At 42.4% G+C, this 27,457-nt stretch overlaps 1 protein-coding gene across 1 annotated transcript; it reads left to right on the top strand.

The window, feature by feature from the left end:
- On the top strand, positions 1–27,457 carry LOC117089229 (putative pregnancy-specific beta-1-glycoprotein 7). The gene is given in 9 exon segments (XM_033220238.1): positions 1–328; positions 1,555–1,914; positions 7,525–7,799; positions 10,518–10,584; positions 10,587–10,663; positions 10,665–10,800; positions 11,178–11,432; positions 24,665–24,748; positions 26,618–27,457. Coding segments are annotated over 8 exon segments (1,278 nt in total). The 5' UTR covers positions 1–264; the 3' UTR covers positions 24,709–24,748; positions 26,618–27,457.

Raw genomic sequence — 27,457 nt, 5'->3', positions numbered from 1 at the left:
AAAGGCAGAGGCCTCCACAATTCCCAGGGACCTGACACACAGGCAAAAGGAAAAAGAGAAGGAGGGACAAGGAGGCAGGACTGAGAGAGGTGGGGACAGAGGGGTGTCCTGGGCACAGACCCCGCCCATGAGCCTGAGAAGTGCTTCTGCCTCGGGAAGAGGCTCAGCACAGAAGGAGGAAGGACAGCACAGCTGACAGCCGTGCTCAGAAAGTTTCTGGATCCCAGGCTCATCTCCACAGAGAACACACAGGCAGCACAGGCCATGAGGCCCCTCTCAGCGCCTCCCTGCACACTGCACATCACCTGGAAGGAGCTCGTGCTCACAGGTGAGGAGAGAACTTCCTCAGAGAGGACAGTAGGAAGAAGCAGAATGATTGGATGGGGTTTCCTGGAGAGGATGGAGTTCTTAATATTAAAAGTCAGCACTTTGGGATGCTGAGTTGGGTGGATCATGAGGTCAGGAGGTCAAGACCAGTCTGTTAAACACAGTGAAGCCCCGTCTCTACTAAAAATACAAAAAATTAACCAGGTGTGGTGGTGTGCTCCTATAATCCTAGTTACTCAGGAGGCTGAGGCAGGAGAATTGCATGAACCCGGGAGGCAGAGGTTGCAGTGTGCGGAGACTGTGCTACTGCACGCCAACCTGGCTGACAGTAAGAGACTCCATCTCCAAGAAAAAAAAAAAAAAACACAGGAAAGAAGGCTCTGTTGGAGCCTGGATAGGGGAAAATATATCAGAGAGGGACAGGGGTCAAAACAGGAAAATCACATTGAACTGGAATTGGTAAGAGGTAGGAAAATCTCAAGTGTTCTGTTTTCCTTGTTAATCATCACTGGCCACCACATTTTGAAAAATGATAATAATAACCATTACCAGATTGCACTTCAAATGAAAATGTAAGCAGGGCATGAAACACTGTCCTCAGCAAAAACTTCAACAATTGAGGAAAGAAAAAAAGACACCCCAGACATGGAGGGCCCTTGGAACTCTCACATCTACAGGAGTCTGCAGCCTGTCCCAGGCACTGGGGTGCAAACAAGATCACACAAGTCCCTGTCCTCACGGAGCTCATGCTCTCATGGGGAGGAAGACAGACATGCAAAGAGATCTAGAATGTGAGGTCAGGTGTTGACAAGAGCTCTGGAGGGAGCAGAGCAGGGAAAGGTCAGAAAGGGAAGACCCAGGGTCTCTGAAGGAGGTGTCAGGAAAGAAGTCTAAGGATGCCCTGATGTGAGCAGGACCTGAGGGCAGTGTGGAGAGAGCTGTGCAGACCTCTGGGGAAGAGGATTCCAAACAGAAAAATGCCGAGATCAGAAGTGTGGAAGGAATGGGGGTCATGCCACTGACCTTCACCCAGTAGGACAGTAGGACAGTAGGACACAAACACACAATCACACACACATAAAAAAAGAGGTATGTGTGTTTTTGTGTGTGTCTGTGTGTGTGTCTTCAAGGCTGATGATTGAAGAGATTTTCTCAGGACCCAGGGCCCCATCTTTTCACCCCAATACATAGGTTTCAATATTGACTGATGCTCTCTCCACCTCCTAGCATCACTTTTAATCTTCTGGAACCCGCCCACCACTGCTCAAGTCACAATTGAAGCTCAGCCAACCAATGTTTCTGAGGGGAACGATGTTCTTCTACTTGTTCACAATTTGCCCCAGAATCCTGCTGCCTACATCTGGTACAAAGGGCATTTAATGGATCTCCACCATTACATTACAGCATATGTAATAGAAACTGAAAGAATTGTATTTGGGCCTGCATACAGTGGACGAGAAACAGTATATTCCAATGCATCCCTGCTGATCCAGAGTGTCAACCAGAAGGACGCAGTATCCTACACCGTAGAAATCATAAAGCAAGGTGATGGGAATGAAGGAGTAACTGGAAATTTCACCTTATACTGTGAGTGATTCCACATGATCCCTGGGTGTTGGGGGGTGGTAGTCACTTCTACTTTGCACACACAGGATTGTCAGGCCTAGACCATGCCTGCGTCCCTCTCTGCATTATGTCCCATGTTGGGGCTTCAGCATTTAGTGCAGGACACACACAGAGGAGACAAACTACAGCAGATCAGAATTCTTTTCCTGACTCCAGACTCTGCCAACACTTGCTGCACAGGAAGGACAGTCTGATGGGGAGATGCTCAGCAGCAGGAGATCAGTGTCAGCCAAGCACCTCATGTCCTCTTCATAAACTTGACCCTGAGAAAGACCCTGGAGAACTGAGTAGGGCTTTGCCTAAGAAGACCCCTGAGATACTCTCAGAGAAGCTCAGCCCAAGAAGCCTCAACCCCAGACCTCTGTCCTTAAATCCTTACTCCAGATAAAGCTGAGGAGCCTGTGCCAATTCTGAGTTGTAGTAGGGCTTACTGGGACAAAGGATTCACCAGCTGTCTGAGGACTGTGTCTCCTGGAGCTGCTCACTAGCCAGAGCTCAGCCCTCAGAACCTCATCTGGTCAAGGACAGAGCTTTCTTCACCTGACACTCAGAGTGGAGAGGACAGAAAGACAAGCTTTGTAGGCCATTGGCCAACTACCTTGCGAGGCTTAGGACACTCCATAGGAAGTCTAATGTCCCCAGAAGCAGAAACAGAAGAGAGAAAATGTAGCTTCTCCACAGGGATCTGACCTAAAGGTGCTCTCTCATGGAAGTGAATAATAATAAATGCTGTTTGTGTGAACACCTCCACTGTGCCAAGTATTAGGTCTGGTGACTGTGAATAATTTACAGTTTATTCACAGATAGCATTAAAAGCCACAGCCCATTTGCCATTTAGCTTATTTGACTGAGAGAAAACTGAGGCACAGGAAGGCACAGTCACTGAACCAGAGTCACACAAACACAAAAGGCAGATCAGGGTCACATAAGGTCTGTCTGCAGCCACAGGCCCATCCTCTCCTCCACCAGAAGTGAGGGCTTGTTGGGTTCAAATGACCCTGTAGTCATTTATTAGCTGAAATTCTCTCTTCTTAGGCATCCAAACCTCAGAGGAGTGAGAACAAATGGTCAGCTGATTAGTCTGCACTCCAGAACTAAATCACCAGCCTCAACCATCAGAGTCAATGCAAAAAATGTCCAGGCCTCTCCCTAAGATCTTAACTCCCATCACTGAACCTGAAATCCTGTGTTTCCCAAAGTGTCCATGTCACTGGCATGACAGGATAAAGGAGAGGACCTTGTTTTCATTCCCCACTCACACCCTGCACCAGCACAAGTCCAGTGAGAGACACACACTCAGGAGCTCTCACATAACAAATGAAGGAATAGGAATTCAATGAAGAAATGAATGATCCATAACCTCTTTAGAGACTGGGTCTTGGATGCAGAATCCTACGAAGTTCTCACCACACCTGTCCCTTGTCCTTCAGAGGCTGACATCCACGTTTCATCCCTCCACTTCCTCTTGCCCCTAAAGCCATCCCACCTCATGTGTAACTCTGAAGCTCTTTGGCCACTGGAGGGTTTTCAGGGCTCCCTGGTCCTGGACTGTGGAAATGGGAGCACCTGGTCCTTGGGGTCACTGAAGTCACTGTGTGCCCCACAGTTCACTGCCATGCTGCCTCTGCCTCTCTCAGCTTCTCTGTGTCCCTCATCTTCCTCCCACTTCATTCTAACTCGCAGGCCCTGTCCAGCACAGTGTCTTCCTCCATCCCTAGGCCTTCCCCAGACACTCCCTCTAACTAGGCTGACTGTTCTGTTCCCTTCCTGCTAACACTGTGGCCTGGCCCACCTCCCAGGAAATAGGAAAGGCACAGAAATCACCTGGAGTTTCCACTCCTGAAAAGCTTCATCTCGAGGCAATGTCCCCAGGTCACTAAGAGAATGCTCTTCCACTGTATCCCCATCCAGGGCTCTTTCCCTTTGCGAGGCTGCTCTGTGGACAAGACCATGGGACAGGGATAGGCAGCTCCTCCATCCACTCTTATAATTCCCAGACAATTTCTTCTGGCCCCTATCCCAATGGTGATTTGCAGTAAAGAAAGATTTCAATGACTCCAAGTCTGCCAAACAGGAGGACGGAGGTTTATTATTACTCAAATCAGCCTCCCTAGTGGATCAGGGGTTAGAAATTTTCAATGATAGTTTCAGGGACACAGGACTACTGCTGATTGTTTGATGATGGAATAATGCGGGCGGAGGGAAATGATCCGTTTGTGCTTGAATCTGCCTCTAGGTGGGGACCACGTGACTGGCTGAGTCATTAGTCATGGGTATGGATGAGGTCAGCAGGCTGCCAGAATGCAAACAATAAGAAACATCTCAAAAGACCAATCTCAGGTTCTACAATAGTAATGTTATCTATTGGAGCAATTACTTACAAATTTTGTAAACTCTGACCAAATGACATTTGAGCAGTAAGTGATTATAGAAACTGTGCCTGCACTTTAGCAGAACTCAGTTCCCTCCTATAATCTTACTCTCATGGTCTTTCACCAGTTTTACAAAGGAAATCCCGGGCAAAGTAAGGGTATTAGTTTTATCGAGAAACTATTATCATTGTTTCTTCAAAGTTAAACCATAAACTACATTCCTCCCATGGTTAACCTGGCCTATGTCCAGGAATGAGTGAGGACAGCCAACCTGAGACTAGATGCCAGATGGAGTCAACCATGCTAGTTTTCTGTCACTGTTGGAATCGTTGCACTGACTCACCAGGGTGTCAGAGGCTGGACAGGCCTGCAGTCTCCAAAGCCAATGGGCTCATTTCACCCATTTCACTCGTGACTCCATCCTCAGCCTACTATGGAGCTCACATTCTCCAGTCACTTCCTAGAGACTTCTGGTTTCCTGTCAGGCATATAACAAGCTTGAAATTTGTCACTCGGTTCTAACAGTAAGTAAACAGCTGAACAAACTCAAAAGTCAATAACTCATTAAAATCCCTCAGAGATGGCCTGGCACAGTGGCTGACGCCTGTAATCTCAGCACTTTGGGAAGGTGAGGCAGGTGGATCACGAGGTCAGGAGATCGAGACCCTACTGGCAAACACGGTGATACCCCGACTCTACTAAAAATACAAACAAATAGCCAGACGTGGTGGCAGGCACGTGTAGTCCCAGCTACATGAGAGGCTGAGGCAGGAAAATGGTGTGAACCCAGAAGATGGAGCTTGCAGTAAGCCAAGGCCATACGACTGCACTCCAGCCTGGGCAACAGAATGAGGCTCCATCTCAGAAAAAAAAAAAAAAAGTGCTGTGAGAGAAATGAAGAATGCTTTTGATGCTTACTAGTAGAATGCACACAGCTGAGGAAAGAATCCCTAGCTTGAGGATGTGTCAATAGAAACTTCCAAAACTGAAACAGGAAAGTTCAAAAAGAGTGGGGGAAAAAAAGTGGAACAACATATTCTACTTCATATTTAACATTTTGTATTGACAACAGCAATTTTTAAATGTTGTAGTTGTGGGACAACTACCAAGGCTGTAACATACACGTAATGGGAATACTGGTGGTGTCGGGGACCTGTTGGAGGTGGCCAGAGGTTGCTATCTGATGGTTTTACTGCCGGTGCCACATATGATTGCTTCCTCCTGATGATGCCATTTTCACAAGGTGGGGTGCTTCGTGTGGGGGACACATGAGCCATTGGCGTCTCACTTAGACTCTTCCTAATTCACACAAACTGAAACTCTAGTTGTATTTCCTGAGGTTAAGAGAAAATGAAGAAAGCATTTCACATACCTGTTTTGGGCTCCTCCCCATTTTTCCTAACTCTGCAGAGAAATTAGAAACAGGGAGTTCTTTCTATATTTACTAACATAACACACATCACTTCTTTTAATTCTGCATCATTCCTCCCTTTATGTAATTGACACACTGACCAGTTCTGTCCTTTTAACGGGACTCTCTCTACTTAAGGACTTGCTAATTTCAAATCACCTTTGGCATCTTTCTTTGAGCATAATGTGATCCTGCTGGAATTCACCCCACACCTAAACCTTAATTTGGTATCAAGAGAAATACTACTACCAGCAATTGATCTTAGATGTTTGGACCATCAGTAAAAATTTCCACTTATGACAACATTTTAAAGCTTCCCCCAATTTTTTTTGTCTTGTTACTAGAGTCAGAACATAACATGAGGTCTAAACTCCTGAGAACGTTTTATGGGAAAATTACAGTATTACAAATTGAGCATCCCAAATCTAGAAATCCAAAATCTGAAACGCCCCAGAATCCAACACTTCTGACCACTGATGTGATGCCAAAAAGATGTTCTCACTGGAGCATTTTGGATTTAAAATTTTTCAGATTTGGGATGCTAACCCAGTACATCTACTGCAAATATTCCAAAATAAAAAAAGAAGTTAGAAATCCAAAATATTTGGTTTTAAGCTTTCTGCATAAGGAACACTTTATCTGTATGAACTATAGGCATGAAGCTGTACAGGAGATCTCTAGAAACTCCTCAACCTATCTAACTGAAACCACACAGCCATGGAACAATGCCCTATTCCCCCAACCCCAGCTCCTAGAAACTACTATTCTACTCTCTGATTCGCTCTGGAATCCCCTGAGATGTGGTAAATAGAGTAGTCAAACTCATAGAATCAGAGAGTAGAATGTCTAATGACAGAAAGTACCTGCAAGACTTCTTCCCAAATATTGTTCTAATAGCCACCAAACACATATCGTCCATGAGGGCCAGACTTCCATCATCAGTTCATATTCGCCCTTTCCACCAGTCAGTTCTGCATTTTCAAACATCCACATGTATATCTAGAAACAACCACATGGTCCTCACCTTCCCTCTACAGGGGGAAGGGAACATCATGAACACACAACAGGGAACATGGTCTTGGTCCAAAGCTATCAGCTCTTGCCTGTCCCCTTCACTCTTTATAGGTCATTCCTTGGACTCTGCTCTATCTTTGGAGGTCACTGGCTCAAGTCAGTCACTATGAGACAGCTAGGAAAACTGCCCCACCTTGTGGCGCCACTGCCTGATGACTGAACAGACCTCCAGGCTTGACTCTGGTCTCCCCGGTGTAATTTCTGCTGAAGTACCCAGTCCCAGGCCAGGCTTCCCAGTACCCAAAGGGTTTAAGGACAATGGGAAGTTCCATCATCCATCTCTAGGATGTCCTTGAAAGGGAAGCTGCAGATAAAACATACCTTGGGGGGCAAAGTAAGACTGAAACTAAGAAGATTCCAGCACTGCATGCTCCAAGTGAGGAACACAGGGTGGGCCAGGCAGGCAGTTGGGGAGGGAGGGACTCAGAGGAGCACCGGGAGCTGTGACTGCTGGTCTCATGCCTTTCCATGACCCAATACTGCTGCTCACTTCACACACGAGAAAGTCGGTGCTTCTCCCACATAAAGCAGGCAGCCTCACAATCTCTAAGCCCTCAGATTGCCATGCATCTGTCTTGTAACACACACACTTGACATGGGCTTTTAAGGACTTGAGTGGGCTGAAAGGTGGGAAATGCCATCTCTGATTGAAAAATGTCTTTGGAGGAATCAAAGGTGCCACACAGGGCAATCTTCTCTCTGTTATCTGCACAGTGGAGACTCCCAAGCCCTCCATCAACAGCAGCAACTTAAACCCCAGGGAGGCCACGGAGACTGTGATCTTATCCTGTAATCCTGACAATCAGAACGCAAGCTACCTGTGGTGGATAAATGGTCAGAGCCTCCCTATCAGTCCCAGGTTGCAGCTGTCCGAAAACAACAGAACCCTCATTCTATTTGGTGTCTCAAAGTATACTGCAGGACCCTATGAATGTGAAATGAAGAACCCAGTGAGTTCCAGCCGCAGTGACCCAGTCACCCTGAATCTCATCTGGGAGTATCTTCTGTTCCTCTGTGAGCCAGGCTGCCATCCCATATACACATGGCCAGAGGCCAGGCCTCCCAGTCCCTCTCAGGTCCAAGTACAGAGACCTTTACCCCTGGACATCAAAGTTGGCCATGAGTACTAAGAGTAGGCTTAGGCTTGACCAACAATAGAAGAGAAGAGGCTGCTGCTGTCATGGGAGACTCAGGGTCCACAGGTTATGATGGGAGAAACAGGTGAATGTCTCAGGGTCCAGATCAGTGAACACAGCAGGGATTTGGCTGGGACTTCAGTGTTGTGACTTAGCTCACAGGGTCACTGTGGCCCTTCCACAGACCAGGATTTTCCCTTCCCTCTGACATCATCACCTGTGACTTTATTCTCTTTGCTCCAGATGGTCTGGATGCCCCCACCATTTCTTCTTCAAACACCTATTACCATACAGGGGAAGTACTCAAGCTCTCCTGCCTCACAGACTCTCACCCACTGGCAGAACATCCTTGGCTGATTGATGAGAAGTTCCAGCAATCAGCACAAGTGTTCTTTATCCCCAAATCACTAAAACATATAGAGGGGTCTATGTCTGTTTCATACATAACTCAGCCACTTTTGGAACAAATCTCATAATCAAGAGGATCATAGTCCCTGATAAGTGGGTCCCTAGGGCACTGGCAATATGTTTTCCAGTGAAGTCTATCTGGCTATCAGGGAAGAGTCACCTGCCCTCTGCAAAGTAAGAGGAAAAAACAAAAACCCAGGACAGGGCATATGTTCCTGCTTGAAAACCACCAGCTTTTGCCTGTCCCCTTCACTCTTTATACATCATTGTTCAGACTATACACTAACAATGAACAATCTGAAAGGAAATTAAGAAAAGAATTTCCATTCACATTAACATCAAAAGGAATAAAATATTTTGGAATAAGTTTAACCAAAACGGTCTAAGGGTTATACCTTGAAAACTACAAAGCATTACTGAAAGATATTAAAGATGACATCAGTATATGCAAAGACATTTCATTTTCATGGATTGGAAGAATTGATATTGTTAGGAAGACAATACTACCCAAAGTGAGCTGCAGTTTCAAAGCAACCCCTACCAGAAACCCAGTAACATATTTTGCAGAATTACAAAAACCTGTCCTAAATCTGACCTGAGAGACTCTTATTAATGACTGCCACAACACAGACACTGAGGAAAAGATGCAATCATGGAAATGTGGAAAGATTTGATGACATAGAAAATAGCAATCATAATATCTCACATCCCAAAGCCTTCAAGAATATACAAGTGCCACATGACCAGTACGGAATCGACCAAAAACTAATCACCAAGTTACAAACGTGGTGAGAGAGAAAAAACAAAAAGAAAGAAAAAAAAGGGCAGGAATGTATTTGGCCTATCACCTCCCACTTTTGCGTACTTAACTGATGTGAAAAGAAATGCTCACCTGAGCATTTTAGGTTTTGAATCTTTCAGATTTAGGATGCTAAACCAGTAAGTATGTGACAAACGTTTCAGAATCAAAAAATGTCAGAAATCCAAAACACTTTTTGTCCTAAGTCTTATGCATAAGAAATACTCAATCTGTGTGAACTATAGGCATCAAGCTGTACAGCAGATCTCTAGAATCTCCCCATCTTGCATAACTGAAACTGCACATCCATGAACACCTTCTGATTCTCCCCAATCCCAGCAGCTCTCTTCTCAGATTCACTCTGGAATTCACTTACGTGAGGTCCCAAGAGTAGTCAAACCCATGGAATCATAGAGTAGAGTGTCCAATGGAAGAAAGTATTTGCAAAACTTCTCCCCAAATTTGTCTCATATTCATCAAACACACATGGTCCATGGGGACCAGATTTCCAGGAGTTCATTGCCACCCTTTCCACCAGCCAGCTCTGCATTTGCAAATGTCCACATGTATTTCTGGAAAGATCCACATAGTCCTCACCTGTCCTCTGCAGAAGGAGAGGAAACTTAAAGAACCCCAAACAGGGAACATGGTTCTGCTCCAAAGCCACCAGATCTTGCCTGTCCCCTTTACTCTTTCTAGATCATTCCTTGCACTCTGCTCTGTCTTTGGAGGTCACTGGAACAAGTAAGTCATCATGAAACACCTGCAGAAAACTGCCCCACCTTGTACCTCCACTGCCTGATGACTGAACTGACCTCCAGGCTTGACTCTGGTCTCCCCTGTCTTCTTTCTGCTGAAACATTCAGTCCCAGGCCAGGCTGCTCAGTATCTTCAGGGTTTCAGGACAATGGGAAGTCCCATTATTACTCATCTCTAGAATGTCCTTGGAAATGGAAGCTGCAGAGAAATCACATCTAGGGGGGCAAAGTAGGATGGAATTTGGAAGGGGCCCAGCAGTTGCACATTCCAGGTAAGGAACCCAAGGTGAGCCAGCCAGACAGCTGATTAGAGAGGGACTGGGAGGGGTACCAGGGGCTGTGACTCCCACTGACATGTCTGTCCATGACCCAACACTGCTGCTCAATTCACACTTGAGAAAGTCTGTGCTTCCCTAAGACAGAGCAGGTGGCCTCACAGTCTTTGAGCCCTTAGATCATCATGCATCTGTCTTGTGACACACGCACCAGCTATTGACTTTCAAGGACTCGAGTGGGCTGAGAGGTGGGAGATGCCAACTCTGATGGAAGGATGCCTGTGGAAGAATCAAAGGTGTCACACAAGACAAACTTCTCTCTGTTGTCCACACAGCAGAGCTGCCCAAGCCATACATCACCAGCTACAACTTCAACCCCGTGGAGACTAAGAATGTTGTAGCCTTAACTGTGAACCTAAGACTCAGGGCTACACCTACGTATGGTGGGTAAATGATCAGAGCCTTCGGGTCAGTTCCCAGGCTAAAGCAACCCGGTAAAAACAGGATCCTCATTCTAGCCAATGTCACAAGAAATGACACAGGACCCTATGAATGTGAAATACGGGACCGAGTTGGTAGCATCCCCAGTGACCCAGTCACCCTGGATGTCCTTTGTATCTTTGGTTCCTCTGTGGACCAGGCCACCAGCTAAAATCCAAACAACCAGAGGCCAGGCATCTCAGTCTCTCTCAGGTCCAAGTACAGACACTTTTATTTCTGGACACCCGAGCTGGTCATGACTCCCTGCCCTGGGAAAACCTGGGTAGGCACATCTTAAACAAGAATATACGGTGAGGAGACTTGGGGTCTACAGCCTGTGATGGGAGAAACAGGTGAATACCTCAGGCCTCGGCTCAGTGAACACAGGAGCGGTTTGGCTGGGCCTTGAGGGTGTGTCTTGGCTCAGAGGGACACTGTGTCCCTTTAAGAGACCAGGAGCATCCCCTTCCCTCAGACGACATCACCTGTGGCTTTATTCTCTTTACTCCAGATGGTCCACACGTCCCCAGCATTTTGTCTCCATTCGCCTATTACCGTTCAGGAGAAAACCTCTACTTGTACTGCTTCGCGGACTCTAACCCACCGGCAGAGTATTCTTGGACGATTAATGGGAAGTTTCTGCAATCAGGACAAGAGCTCTTTATCCCCCAAATTACTACAAAGCATAGCGGGCTCTATGGTTGCTCTGCTCGTAACTCAGCCACTGGCAGCGAACGTTCCACATTCAAGACGATCAAAGTCTCTGGTAAGTGGATCCCTGCATCATTGGCAATAGGGTTTTAGGTGGAGTCTATCTGGCTTTCAGAGAAGAGTCAGGAAAACATTTTTATTCCCAGCCTGTGTCCCATGGGCAGAAGCAAATCCTAAATTCTCCTCCTGAACCCTCCCAATTTGTCTCTACAGACTCTCTTCTCCTTGTTTTTCTGTTTTCTCATGGCTGAACTTGTGTCCAGGCTGAGAAAGGTTGGGAGGGGGCTTTGTCAGTCCTGAGCCCTATGTGGTGGAAGAGGCTTCACAAAGGGACAAGAAGGAGAGTCCTCAAGGTCAAGTTTTTTCTCACTGTCACCAACACATCCCTTTCTACCATGTCTTTGTTTTCTTTTACTACTCCATGAGCTGCAAGGAACATCTGAGGCTTTGAAACAAGCTCACATTTTTCCTCCAAATGAGAGGAGGAAGTCCCCTGGATGAGAGAGGAGCAGCTCAGACCGCTCCCTGCTCTGCTCCGGGCTTCTCTGGTGTCTGGGCCTGCTGGACTCCACCTGGGGTGGGACCAGCTTGTGTAGAGAAAGAGCCCTGGTGGCCTGTCCTGAATTCGGCGAAATCAAGTTGCCAGTTGAAGTGAAGCCTAGGCTGCAGGGAAATAAGAAGAGAGGGAGCCTTGGGGCTGACTCTTGAGCTGTTTCCTGACTCTGAAGTCATCAGCTGTGTGAGGCTGTGGGCACAGCACTAGGACACAGCACAGAGGAGAGTGAGTGATGCACACTTGGAGAAATAGGGAGATTCACCTCTGGGACTCTGCCTGGCAGGAAAGGGACAATACCAAAAGGTGTGTATTTCTAGAGCGTAACACTACCAGGACACTTTTTATATATCTAATATAAGGCTTATCATTAACTATTTCTAAGTGTGCAATTTTGTGTTGTGTAACCATCACACTATCCATTTCTGGAACTTTTTCCTCTTACCATATTAAACCTCTGTACTCAATAAACAGTAACTCTCACTCCTTCTCCCCTTAACCCTTAGTACCCACCATACTACTTTCTGTCTCTATGTAACTGGCTACTATATCTTTTATAAATGGAAGTAGGTAAGAATTATCCTTTTGTGTCTGGCTAATTTCGGTTAGCATAATGTTTTCAAGGTTCATCCATTTTGCACGATGTATTGGAATTTTATTCCTTGTTAAGTTTGAATAACTTTTATTATTATTATTATACTGTAAGTTCTAGGGTATATGTACATAACATGCAGGTTTGTTACATATGTATACTTCTGCCACGTTGGTGTGCTGCACCCATCAACTTGTCAGCACCCATCAATTCGTCATTTACGTCAGGTATAACTCCCAATGCAATCCCTCCCCCCCAACCCCGTGATAGGCCCCGGTGTGTGATGTTCCCCTTCCCAAGTCCAAGTGATCTCATTGTTCAGTTCCCACCTATGAGTGAGAATATGTGGTGTTTGGTTTTCTGTTCTTGAGACAGTTTGCTGAGAATGAGGGTTTCCAGCTGCATCCACGTCCCTACAAAGGACACAAACTCATCATTTATTATGGCTGCATAGTATTCCATGGTGTATATGTGCCACACTTTCTTAATCCAGTCTGTTAATGATGGAGATTTGGGTTGATTCCAAGTCTTTGCTATTGTGAATAGTGCTGCAATAAACATACATGTGCATGTGTCCTTATAACAGCATGATTTATAATCCTCTTGGTATATACCCAATAATGGGATGGCTGGGTCATATGGTACTTCTAGTTCTAGATCCTTAAGGAATTGCCATACTGTTTCCATAATGGGTGAACTAGTTTACAATCCCAACAACAGTGTAAAAGTGTTCCTATTTCTCCACATCCTCTCCAGCACCTGTTGTTTCCTGACTTTTTAATGATTGCCATTCTAACTGTTGTGAGATGGCATCTCATTGTGATTTTGGTTTGCATTTCTCTGATGGCCAGTTATGATGAGCATTTTTTTCATCTGTCTGTTGGCTGTATGAATGTCTTCTTTTGAGAAATGTCTGTTCATATCCTTTGCCTACTTTTTGATGGGGTTGTTTTTTCTTGTAAATTTGTTTGAGTTCTTTGCAGGTTCTGGATATTAGCCCTTTGTCAGATGAGTAGATTGCAAAAATTTTCTCCCATTCTGTAGGTTGCCTGTTCACTCTGATGGTAGTTTCTTTTGCTGTGCAGAAGCTCTTTAGTTTAATTAGATCCCATTTGTCAATTTTGGCTTTTGCTGCCATTGCTTTTGGTGTTTTAGACATGAAGTCCTTGCCCATGCTTATGTCCTGAATGGTATTACCTAGGTTTTCTTCTAGGGTTTTTATGGTATTAGGTCTAACATTTAAGTCTCTAATCCATCTTGAATTAATTCTCGTATAAGGAGTAAGGAAAGGATCCAGTTTCAGCTTTCTACTTATGGCTAGCCAATTTTCCCATCACCATTTATTAAATAGGGAATCCTTTCCCCATTTCTTGTTTTTCTCAGGTTTGTCAAAGATCAGATGGCTGTAGATGTGCGGTATTATTTCTGAGGACTCTGTTCTGTTCCATTGGTCTATATCTCTGTTTTGGTACCAGTACCATGCTGTTTTGGTTACTGTAGCCTTGTAGTATAGTTTGAAGTCAGGTAGCGTGATGCGTCCAGCTTTGCTCTTTTGACTTAGGATTGTCTTGGCAATGCAGGCTCTTTTTTGGTTCCATGTGAACTTTTAAGCATTTTTTTCCAATTCTGTGAAGAAACTCATTGGTAGCTTGATGTGAATGGCATTGAATCTATAAATTACCTTGGGCAGTATGGCCATTTTCATGATATTGATTCTTCCTATCCATGAGCATGGTATGTTCTCCTATTTGTTTGTGTCCTCTTTTATTTCACAGAGCAGTGGTTTGTAGTTCTCCTTGAAGAGGTCCTTTACATCCCTTGTAAGTTGGATTCCTAGGTATTTTATTCTCTTTGAAGCAATTCTGAATGGAAGTTCATTCATGATTTGGCTCTCTGTCTGCTACTGGTGTATAAGAATGCTTGTGATTTTTGCACACTAATTTTGTATCCTGAGACTTTGCTAAAGCTTCTTATCAGCCTAAGGAGATTTTGGGCTGAGACGATGGGGTTTTCTTTTCTTTTTTTTTTTTTTTAAATTATACTTTAAGTTCTAGGGTACATGTGCATAACGTGCAGGTTTGTTACATATGTATACTTGTGCCATGTTGGTGTGCTGCACCCATCAACTCGTCAGCACCCATCAATTCATCATTTACATCAGGTATAACTCCCAATGCAATCCCTCCCCCCTCCCTGCTCCCCATGATAGGCCCCGGTGTGTGATGTTCCCCTTCCTGAGTCCAAGTGATGTCATTGTTCAGTTCCCACCTGAGTGAGAACATGCGGTGTTTGGTTTTCTGTTCTTGTGATAGTTTGCTAAGAATGATGGTTTCCAGCTACATCCATGTCCCTACAAAGGATGCAAACTCATCCTTTTTTATGGCTGCATAGTATTCCATGGTGTATATGTGTCACATTTTCTTAATCCAGTCTGTCACAGATGGACATTTGGGTTGATTCCAAGTCTTTGCTATTGTGAATAGTGCCGCAATAAACATACGTGTGCATGTGTCTTTATAACAGCATGATTTATAATCCTTTGGGTATATACCCAGTAGTGGGATGGCTGGGTCATATGGTACTTCTAGTTCTAGATCCTTGAGGAATCGCCATACTGTTTTCCATAATGGTTGAACTAGTTTACAATCCCAACAACAGTGTAAAAGTGTTCCTATTTCTCCACATCCTCTCCAACACCTGTTGTTTCCTGACTTCTTAATGATTGCCATTCTAACTGGTGTGAGATGGTATCTCATTGTGGTTTTGATTTGCATTTCTCTGATGGTGAGTAATGATGAGCATCTTTTCATGTGTCTGTTGGCTGTATGAATGTCTTCTTTTGAGAAATGTCTGTTCATGTCCTTTGCCCACTTTTTGATGGGGTTGTTTGTTTTTTTCTTGTATATTTGTTTGAGTTCTTTGTAGATTCTGGATATTAGCCCTTTGTCAGATGAGTAGATTGCAAAAATTTTCTCCCATTCTGTAGGTTGCCTGCTCACTCTGATGGTAGTTTCTTTTGCTGTGCAGAAGCTCTTTAGTTTAATTAGATCCCATTTGTCAATTTTGGCTTTTGCTGTCGTTGCTTTTGGTGTTTTAGACATGAAGTCCTTGCCCATGCCTATGTCCTGAATGGTATTACCTAGGTTTTCTTCTAGGGTTTTTTATGGTTTTATGTGTAACATTTAAGTCTCTAATCCATCTCGAATTAATCTTCCTATAAGGAGTAAGGAAAGGATCCAGTTTCAGCTTTCTACTTATGGCTAGCCAATTTTCCCATCACCATTTACTAAATAGGGAATCCTTTCCCCATTTCTGGTTTCTCTCAGGTTTGTCAAAGATCAGATGGCTGTAGATGTGTGGTATTATTTCTGAGGACTCTGTTCTGCTCCATTGGTCTACATCTCTGTTTTGGTACCAGTACCATGCTGTTTTGGTTACTCTAGCCTTGTAGTATAGTTTGAAGTCAGGTACCGTGACGCCTCCAGCTTTGTCCTTTTGACTTAGGATTGTCTTGGCAATGCAGGCTCTTTTTTGGTTCCATATTAACTTTAAGGCAGTTTTTTCCAATTCTGTGAAGAAACTCATTGGTAGCTTGATGGGGATGGCATTGAATCTATAAATAACCTTGGGCAGTATGGCCATTTTCACGATATTGATTCTTCCTATCCATGAGCATGGTATGTTCTTCCATTTGTTTGTGTCCTCTTTGATTTCACTGAGCAGTGGTTTGTAGTTCTCCTTGAAGAGGTCCTTTACATCCCTTGTAAGTTGGATTCCTAGGTATTTTATTCTCTTTGAAGCAATTCTGAATGGAAGTTCATTCATGATTTGGCTCTCTGTTTGTCTGTTATGGTGTATAAGAATGCTTCTTATTTTTGCACATTGATTTTGTATCCTGAAGAGAGCATCCCTGTCTTGTGCCAGTTTTCAAAGGGAATTTTTCCAGTTTTTGCCCATTCAGTATGATATTGGCTGTGGGTTTGTCATAAATAGCTCTTATTATTTTGAGGTACGTTCTAACCATACTGAATTTATTGAGCATTTTAGCAAGAAGGGCTGTTGAATTTTGTCAAAGGCCTTTTCTGCATCTATTGAGATAATCATGTGGTTCTTGTCTTTGGTTCTGTTTATATGCTGGATTACGTTTATTGATTTGCAAATGTTGAACCAGCCTTGCATCCCAGGGATGAAGCCCACTTCATCATGGTGGATAAGCTTTTTGATGTGCTGCTGAATCCGGTTTGCCAGTATTTTATTGAGGATTTTTGCATCGATATTCATCAGTGATATTGGTCTAAAATTCTCTTTTTTTGTTGTGTCTCTGCCAGGCTATGGTATCAGGATGATGGGGGCCTCATAAAATGAGTTAGGGAGGATTCCCTCTTTTTCTATTGATTGGAATAGTTTCAGAAGGAATGGTACCAGCTCCTCCTTGTACCTCTGGTAGAATTCAGCTGTGAATCCATCTGGTACTAGACTTTTTTTGGTTGATAGGCTATTAATTATTGCCTCAATTTCAGAGCCTACTATTGGTCTATTTAGGGATTCAACTTCTTCCTGGTTTAGTGTTGGAAGAGTGTAAGTGTCCAGGAAATTATCTAGTTTCTTTGTGTAGAGGTGTTTATAGTATTCTCTGATGGTAGTTTGTATTTCTGTGGGGTCCATGGTGATATCCCCTTTATCATTTTTTATTGCATCTATTTGATTCCTCTCTCTTTTCTTCTTTATGAGTCTTGCTAGCAGTCTGTCAATTTTGTTGATCTTTTCAAAAAACCAACTCCTGAATTCATTGATTTTTTGGAAGGTTTTTTGTGTCTCTATCTCCTTCAGTTCTGCTCTGATCTTAGTTATTTCTTGCCTTCTGCTAGCTTTTGAATGTGTTTGCTCTTGCCTCTCTAGTTCTTTTCATTGTGATGTTAGAGTGTCAATTTCAGATCTTTCCAGCTTTCTCTTGTGGGCATTTAGTGCTATAAATTGCCCACTACACACTGCTTTAAATGTGTCCCAGAGATTCTGGTATGTTGTATCTTTGTTCTCATTGGTTTCAAAGAACATCTTTATTTCTGCCTTCATTTCGTTATGTACCCAGTAGTCATTCAGGAGCAGGTTGTTCAGTTTCCATGTAGTTGAGCGGTTTTGATTGAGTTTCTTAGTCCTGAGTTCTAGTTTGATTGCACTGTGGTCTGAGAGACAGTTTGTTATAATTTCTGTTCTTGTACATTTGCTGAGGAGTGCTTTACTTCCAATTATGTGGTCAATTTTGGAATAAGTGTGATGCGGTGCTGAGAAGAATGTATATTCTGTTGATTTGTGGAGGAGAGTTCTGTAGATGTCTATTAGGTCTGCTTACTGCAGAGATGAATTCAATTCCTGGATATCCTTGTTAACTTTCTGTCTCATTGATCTGTCTAATGTAGGCACTGAGGTGTTGAAGTCTCCTATTATTATTATTGTATGGGAATCTAAGTCTCTTTATAAGTCTCTAAGGACTTGCTTTATGAATCTGGGTGCTCCTGTATTGGGTGCATATATATTTAGGATCGTTAGCTCTTCCTGTTGAATTGATCCCCTTAAAATAATGTAACGGCCTTCTTTGTCTCTTTTGATCTTTGATGGTTTAAAGTCTGTTTTATCAGAGACTAGTATTGCAACCCCTGCTTTTTTTTTGTTCTTCATTTGCTTGGTAGATCTTCCTCCATCCCTTTATTTTGAGCCTATGTATGTCTCTGCATGTGAGATGGGTCTCCTGAATACAGCAAACTGATGGGTCTTGACTCTTTATCCAGTTTGCCAGTCTGTGTCTTTTAATTGAACCATTTAGTCCATTTACATTTAAGGTTAATATTGTTCTGTGTGAATTTGATCCTGCCATTATATTAACTGGTTATTTTGCTCGTTAGTTGTTGCAGTTTCTTCCTAGCCTCAATGGTCTTTACATTTTAGCATGTTTTTGCAATGGCAGGTACCAGTTGTTCCTTTCCATGTTTAGTGCTTCCTTCTGGGTCTCTTGTAAGACAGGCCTGGTGGTGATAAAATCTCTAAACATTTGCTTATCTGTAAAGGATTTTATTTCTCCTTCACTTATGAAACTTAGTGTGACTGGATATGAAATTCTAGGTTGAAAATTCTTTTTTTTAAGAATGGTAAATATTGGTCCCCACTCTCTTCTGGCTTGTAGAGTTTCTGCCGAGAGATCTGCTGTTATTCTGATGGGCTTCCCTTTGTGGGTAACCCGACCTTTCTCTCTGGCTGCCCTTAACATTTTTTTCCTTCATTTCAACTTTGGTGAACCTGGCAATTATGTGTCTTGAAGTTGCTCTTCTCGAGGAGTATCTTTTTGGCGTTCTCTGTATTTCCTGAATTTGAATGTTGGCCTGCCCTACTAGGTTGGGGAAGTTCTGGATGATATCCTGAAGAGTGTTTTCCAACTTGGTTCCATTTTTCCCCTCACTTTCAGGCACCCCAATCAGACGTAGATTTGGTCTTTTTACATAATCCCATACTTCTTGCGGGCTTCGTTCATTTCTTTTTCTTCTTTTTTCTTTAGATTTCTCTTCTTGCTTCATGTCATTTATTTGATCCTCAATCGCTGATACTCTTTCTTCCAGTTGATCGAGTCGGTTACCGAAGCTTGTGTGTTTGTCACGTATTTCTCGTGTCACGGTTTTCATCTCTGTCAGTTCGTTTATGGCCTTCTCTGCATTAATTATTTTAGTTATCAATTCTTCCACTCTTTTTTCAAGATTTTTAGTTTCTTTGCACTGGGTACATAATTCCTCCTTTAGCTCTGAGAAGTTTGGTGGACTGAAGCCTTCTTCTCTCATCTCATCAAAGTCATTCTCCATCCAGGTTTGATCCGTTGCTGGTGATGAGCTGTGTTCCTTTGCAGGGGGAGATGCACTCTTATTTTTTGAATTTCCAGCTTTTCTGCCCTCCTTTTTCCCCGTCTTTGTGGTTTTATCTTCCTCTGGTCTTTGATAATGGTGACGTACTGATGGGGTTTTGGTGTGGGTGTCCTTCCTGTTTGTTAGTTTTCCTTCTAACAGTCAGGACCCTCAGCTGTAGGTCTGTTGGAAATTGCTTGAGGTCCACTCCAGACTCTGTTTGCCTGGGTATCAGCAGCAGAGGCTGCAGAAGATAGAATATTGCTGAACGAGTGTACTTGTCTGATTCTTACTTTGGAAGCTTCTTCTCAGGGGTGTACTCCACCGTGTGAGGTGTGGGGTGATGGTCTGCCCCTAGTGGGGGATATCTCCCAGGTAGGCTACTCAGGGGTCAGGGACCCACTTGAGCAGGCAGTCTGTCCATTCTCAGATCTCAACTTCCCTATTGGGAGATCCACTGCTCTCTTCAAAGCTGTCAGACAGAGTCGTTTGCATCTGCAGAGGTTTCTGCTGCTTTTTTGTTGTTGTTGTTGTTGCTGTTGCTGTTGCTGTTGTTGTTTAGCTGTGCCCTGTCCCCAGAGGTGGAGTCTACAGAGATAGGCAGGCCTCCTTGAGCTGCTGTGAGCTCCACCCACTTTGAACTTCCCAGTGGCTTTGTTTACTTACTTAATCCTCAGCAATGGTAGGCGCCCCTCCCCGAGCCTCACTGCTGCCTTGCCGTTAGATCGCAGACTGCTGTACTAGCAATGAGGGAGGCTCCATGGGCATGGGACCCTCCCAGCCAGCTGTGGGATATAATCTCCTGGTGTGCCCATTCACTGAGACCCTTGGTAAAGCGCAGTATTGGGGTGGGAGTTACCCGATTTTCCAGGTGTTGTGTGTCTCAGTTCCCCTGGCTAGGAAAAGGGATTCCCTTCCCCCTTGCGCTTCCCAGGTGAGGGGATGCCTCGCCCTGCTTCAGCTCTTGCTGGTCGGGCTGCAGCAGCTGACCAGCATGGATTGTCCAGCATTCCCTAGTGAGATAAACCCAGTACCTCAGTTGAAAATGCAGAAATCACCTGTCTTCTGTGTTGCTCGCACTGGGAGCTGGAGACTGGAGCTGTTCCTATTTGGCCATCTTGCTCCGCCCACCTTGAATATCATTTTGATATATAGATATACCTCATTGGCCTACCCACTTATCTTTCAATGGACTTTTCCGTTGTTTCCATTTTTTGGCTATTATGAGTAATTCTTCTCTGAACATCAATGTGCAAATATTTGTTCAAATTTTTTTCAGTTCTATAGGGAGTATGTCCAGAAGTGGGATTGCTGGATCAAATGGTAATTTATGTTTAATATTTTGAGAAACAGCCACACCACTTTTTACAGTGGCTATAACATTTCCCATTCCCATCAGCAATGTGCTAGAGCTCTGATTTTTTCATCTATTTGAAAACACTTGTTGTTTTGTGTTGCTGTCTTCATTGTTATTTATCGAAGCCACCCTAAAGTGTGTGAGGTGGTGTCACATTGTGGTTTTGATTTGCATATCTCTAAGTACTCATGATGCTGAGGAGCTTTGCATGGGCTTATTGGATATTTGTATATCTTCCTTGGAGAAAACTCTATTTTAATCCTTTGTTCATTTTTTAATTGGGTTTCTGGATGTTTGCTACTTTTTCATGTATTCTGGAAATTAATTTCTTATCAAACTTATAATTTGCAATTATTTTTCTTATTTCATAGGTTGCCTTTTTACTTTCTTGTTAATGTTCTTTGATATATAAAAGGTTTTGATTTTTATGAAGTCCAATTTATCCATTTTATTTGTTGCCTATGCTTTTTTTTTACAACCAAGGAATCATTGTGAAATCCAATATCATGAAGTTTTCTCCTATGTTTTCTTCTAAGGGTTGTATAGTTTTTTTTCTTACATTTAAATCTTTGATCTATTGTGGGTTAATTTTTGTATATGATGTTAGGTAAAGGATCCACTCATTCTTGTCCTTGGATATCCAGCTTTCCCAATATCATTTGGTGAGAAGACTGTCCTTTCCCCATTGAATGATCTTGGCACACTCGATGAAAATCATTCGGACAGGCCGGGCGCGGTGGCTCAAGCCTGTAATCCCAGCACTTTGGGAGGCCGAGACGGGCGGATCACGAGGTCAGGAGATCGAGACCATCCTGCTAACACAGTGAAACCCCGTCTCTACTAAAATAATACAAAAATCTAGCCGGGCGAGGTGGCGGGCGCCTGTAGTCCCAGCTACTCGGGAGGCTGAGGCAGGAGAATGGCGTAAACCCGGGAGGCGCAGCTTGCAGTGAGCTGAGATCCGGCCACTGCACTCCAGCCCGGAGAGCGAGACTCCGTCTCAAAAAAAAAAAAAAAAAAAAAAAAAAAAAAAAAAAAGAAAATCATTCGGACATATATGCAAGTCTCTCTTTTGGACTCTCTGTTCCATTTCATTAATTTCTATGTCCTCCTTAATACCAGTACCATACTGTATTGGTTACTGGGGCTTTGTTGTAAATGTTCAAATCCGGAAGTGTCAGTCCTCTGGCTTCATTCTTCCTCTTCGAAGTTGTTTGTCTATTTAGGGTGATGAGTTTCAATATAAATTTTAGGATGGATTTTTCTTTTACTGCAAAAATGTCACTGAGATTCTGATAGGAATTGTATTGAATCTGCAGCTCACTTTGGGTGGCATTGTCCTCCTAACATTAGTGAGTCTTATAATTCATGAAAACAAAATGTCTTTCATTTTATTGATGTTATCATTAAGCAATATTTTATGGATTTCAAGTATAATTATTTCACCTCTTTGGTTAAGCTTATTCATAAATATTTTATTCTTTTTGATATTAATACAAATTAAAATTTTTTCTTAATTTCCCTTCAGATTGTTCATGGTTAGTGTATTGAAATACAACGGATATTTGAATGTTGGTTTTGTATTGTGCAACATTACTGAAATCATTTATTAATTTTAATAGATTTGTTCCATCTTTAAAATTTTCTACATATAAGTTCAAGTTATCTGTGAACAGAAATAATTTTACTCCTTTCTTCCAATTTGAATGTCTTTTTTAAAATTCTTGCCTAATTTTTCTGACTAGACCTTTCAATACTACATTGAATAGAAGTGTCAAAAGCAGCATCCTTGTCTTGTTCCTGCTCATACAGGGAAAGCTTTCAGTCTTTCTCCATTGAGTATGATGTTAGCATTGGGTTTTTCACATATTGCCTTTATGTTGAGGTGGTTTCCTTCCATTCTTAGTTAGAATGTTTTTATTATGAAAAAATATTGAATTTCATCAAATGCTTTTATTGATTCAATCTTATTACTGATTATAGTTCTATTCATATTTTTGTGTTTTTCTAGGAATTTGTCTATTCCATCTAGGTTATACAATTCATTGGCATACAATTATTGATAGCACTTTCTTAATCATTATTTTATCAGAATTGGTAGTAATCATTTCATTTTCTTTTTTCTTTTTTCTTTTCTTTTTTTTTTTTTAAGAGGGAGAGACAGGTGCTCACTCTGTAGGCCAGCCCAGGCTGAAATACAGTGGTGTGACTATGCCTCCTTGCAGCCTCAAACTCCTGGGCACAAGCAATTCTTCTTCTTCAGCCTCCCAAAATACTAGGACTACAGATGCATGCCACTATGCCCAGCCAATAGGTTTTAAACTTTTTTTGTAGAGACAGGGTCTCCCCAGGTTACCTATGCTGGTCCAAACACCTGGCCTCAAGAATTCCTCAGATTGTGCCCTCCCAAAGTGCTAAGATTAAAATATGACCCACCAGGCTCAGACTCCATATTCATTTTTGATTTTAGTAATTTTAATCTTCTTTCTTTTTTTCTTAGTCAAGTTAATGGTCGTCAATTTTGCTGATTTTATTTTGAGGAATCAAACTTTGGTTTTATTAGTTTACTCTATTCTTTTTCCATTCTGCATTTTATTTTCATCCACTCTAATCCATATTGTTTCCTTCATTCACTGTGCCTGGGTGTAGTTTGTTCTTCTTTCATATCCTGAAGTATGAGAGAGCTTGCTTCATACCATTCTTTTAAAGTTTTAATGCAGTCAATGAAAAAAGATGCCACACACAGACGAACCAATGTCAGCTGCTATATTACTACCATCATCATTAGCCTTGAGGTCAAATAGTACTAGAAAGAAATCTCAAATCCTAGAAAGAAATCTCAGTCCCAGAAAGAAATCTCAACTACTAGCCATATGACACCAGGAAAGTTTTTACTGTACTCTAAGCTTCTGCCTTTTCATCGGCAAAATGGAAATAATGTCTACCTGACAGGGTTACTGTGTGAATTAAATGAGGTACAGGTAAAGTATTTAGCACAAGGCCTTCCATATAGGACGTGCCACTCAACAGTACCTTTTTCCATATATATATAGAAAAAGAGGTAACACATAAAACACTAGGACATGGTTACTGACTGCTTGTGGGTGAGAAAGGAAAAAATCTAAAGGCAAAGAATCAAGACCGGTATGTTAGTTTTCAGCAACTGAGATGCATCCAGGATGGGATTAGATATATAAGATAATTTATCAGGGAAGACACCTGTGAGGAAACGTGGGGCAGACACGAAAGTAGTGTGGGATAATCCAAAGACCACTGTGCAAAGCTGACTCCTGTGAAAAAGAAAGAGAAAGAAGTTTTAGGTATCAATGCAGTTCTAAGAGAGTTTTTGCAAGGCTGATGAGGAGTCCACCAACAAGTCACCCATTAAAGTTAGGGAGAGTCTCAGAGAACTAGGCTTGCTTTCACGCCCTTGTTGGGAGCCTGTTGGGAGGAAGTGTTCTGTGCAAAGGAGGTGGTGAAATTGAAATGCACTGACCTGGGCCTTCTGTCAGTCAGGTCCCTGCCATGGAGATCTGGCAGGGTCTCATTCATGGCTGCCACCACAGAGACACTAAGTAAAAGATGCAACTATGAAAAGGTGTAAAGGTGGATAGTTCTAATAACAGACAAAATAGCGATCAGCCTTTCTCCCATCCGAAAGCTTTCTGAAATATCTGAGTGCAGTAGAGAATTGACAGAGGACTGATCAAAAACCTAGAAACAGGGTGAGAGGGGATAAAGAACTGCAAGAATATAATCATCTCCCATGAGGTTTCCAACAGAAATAATGCATTCCTTGAATAAGCAATTATAGAGTACTTCATGTTACATACTTTTTCCTGAGGCTCCCCCCTTAAATAACATCATCTCCATTCCTTCTTTTCTTTTCTTTCCATGACAGCTCCTTTAGGAAGAGGACATCTATCCTGGCATTATCCGACATAGCAACCGTGATGTCATTTCTGTATTTCAGGAAGTCTGGCAGGTATTATGGCCTTTTCTCTTCTCCCGTTTCTTGCACAGCTGAGGGCCATGCTTGGGAGAGGGAAAAGACTTATTACCCTGTATCTGGGACTGGATCTCCTCCTTCCTCCACCAAACTCCTGCATCCCAGCACTAATTCCTGCAGTTCCCTTTCTACCTGGCCTTTATGCTCCCTGTACCCCACTGTCTTTAAGACATAATTATCTCCAGCTTCTGTTCATTTGTTTCTCAGATTTAAATGAGAAACACATTTTCACATTGTGAAACCCTCTTCATTATTTTTCACATCTCTCAATAGCGTAATTCTCTCCATTCCCATAAAGACCAACCACTTCTCAAAGTGTTGCTTGACTCCTTGTCTCCAGGCTTTGAAACCTTCCTTGCATATGACTGTCTCATTACTCTTCTACAATCTAGTTAATTCACTTAATCAAGAATATCCAGGGATCTACACTAGCCTATTTGGTAAGTTCGCATTTCTTCTATTTACTAATCCTTCTCACTTCCTTTACCTCTACTTCCTAGTATAATTCCTCTGTCCTAATTAGAACTGTCTTCCTGCACATCCCTGCCCCTTCACCCATATAGACATAAAATTCTTAGTTCCAATGCTATGCCTAAAAACAGGGTGAACTCCCCTCCACCATCTGCACTACAGACTTAACCATACTCTTCATCACAAGCAATCTCTGACCTCGTGGAGAACAAAGACTTTAGGATTAGCCTGTGAACCTGAGAGTCAGAACACAACATATGTGTGGTTGAGACCTTTCCCTGATGACCAATTCCCATGTTCAAAAAAGATACAGAAATGAAGAAGGCAACGTCCCTACCCCAGGGTACATAAAGCCTAAGACAGAAAATGAGACCTGAAAATAATCATGATACCAAAATAGAAAAAAAGTGAAGGCCACAAGAAATCAGAGAAATCTGATGGGAAATATAGCTACACATTGGAATCACTGGAAAACATTTTTAAAAGTGGATGCTCAAGCCCCACCCATGAGTTCCAGTATTAATGTCTAGAGAGGGACCCAGGCACTGGTAATTTTTAAGCCTTCCCTGACACTACAAACATGTAACGAGGATGGAGAACTCTTGTAATAGGTAGAACTTAAAACTAAATCAATGATTTTCAGGTAGCAGTACTGGAATTACCTAAGTACCTTTTTCGACATATATAAGACTATACGTTTTTGGCCCTAATTATTAATGGGCTACACCAAGAACTCAGTAATCCAGTTGGGAAAGATAACCTGAGTGGAAAAGCCACCTTATTTGATATGTTAAAATATATATAAAGCATTTTCAAATGAGTGATAAGCGATGCTAAACCTTCTCTAAATAATATTTATGGGAATGTTAATAATACGAGTATTCTAGGCTGGGCGCGGTGGCTCATGTCTATAATCCCAGGACTTTGGGAGACCAAGACGGCCACATCATGAGGTCAGGAAATGGAGACCATCCTGACTAACACGGCGAAACCTCGTCTCTACTAAAAATACAAAACCAAAATTAGCCAGGCGTGGTGGCAGGCACCTGTAGTCCAGCTACTCCGGAGGCTGAGGCAAGAGAATGGCGTCAACCTGAGAGGCGGAGCTTGCAGTGAGCAGAGATTATGACACAGCACTCCAGCCTGGGCAACAGAGCCAGACTCCATCAAAAAATAAAAATAAAAAAGTTTTAAAAAATGAGTATTCTAAAAACTATATGAAATTTCTGGAAATCGAATATGTTATCAGTCATAGTGTCATATGCCACAGAAGTAACTAGATTTCTATGTGAGCTGTGTCTTTACCATAATAAACCTAATAAAAATCTCATTAGATTTTTAACCATAGTCATTTTAAATCTTTGTCATTCCCAGACAGTTGCTTTGATTCTTCCTCGAAGTATTTATAATCAGCTACAGTCCAAAATTGCTTTTTCTTCGAGGAGATATATGGAAAAGACTCTGACAACGACTCTTGAATACAAGTTTCTGATAACTTCAAGATCATACCACTGGACTCTCTGAGAACTTTCAATGTTTTAATTAACAGGCTGACACCTTCATGAAATTCAAGACACAGAAGAAAAAACCTCAGTTTTATTGGATTAAATAATCAAAATGATAATGTTTTCATAATTTTAATTTGAAAATGTACTGATTCTTTGAATGTTTTATTCTCCAGATTTATGAACTTTCTCTTTTAAGCTCTTTATACTTTACAGCAATTTACTAAAGTATACTTTTGTGAATAAAAATTGAAACATTCGCTTTTGCTCCCAATATCAGTGCCCCAGAATTGGGAAACTATTCATGAGCATTCATATGATTATGCTAATAAAGTTATTTGCACAAGTTCAGTAAGAATCTACTCTCTTTATAAAAGGACACATTTGAAAACATTGGTTATATTATAAAGGCTTTGACTGGGATGTTCTATTTGAGAATATACATAGAATAAACACATAGGGAATGCAGACAAAGTCTGAGGTTGGCCTTGGTTTGGCTTCCTAGTCTCAAGAGGTTTTTGAAAGTTTAATCTGAGAGTCTTATAAAACTTCTAGCAAAGCAAAGTTTAAAAAGAGTGTCTATAGTCCATTGCTTTACTTGCTGCACTTAGGTAAAAAATCTAGGCAAGTTCGGTGAGACTCAACCTATTTTGCAAACAAATTCATCCTACTGTAATTATCCTTGGTAAAAATAGAGACTCCTACGTAG

The sequence above is a fragment of the Trachypithecus francoisi genome, unplaced genomic scaffold (genome assembly GCF_009764315.1).
Source record: "Trachypithecus francoisi isolate TF-2019V2 unplaced genomic scaffold, Tfra_2.0 Contig00811, whole genome shotgun sequence".
NCBI lineage: Eukaryota > Metazoa > Chordata > Mammalia > Primates > Cercopithecidae > Trachypithecus > Trachypithecus francoisi.
The sequence above is the reverse complement of the archived record's forward strand: the minus strand, read 5'-3'. Positions and strand labels throughout refer to the sequence as shown.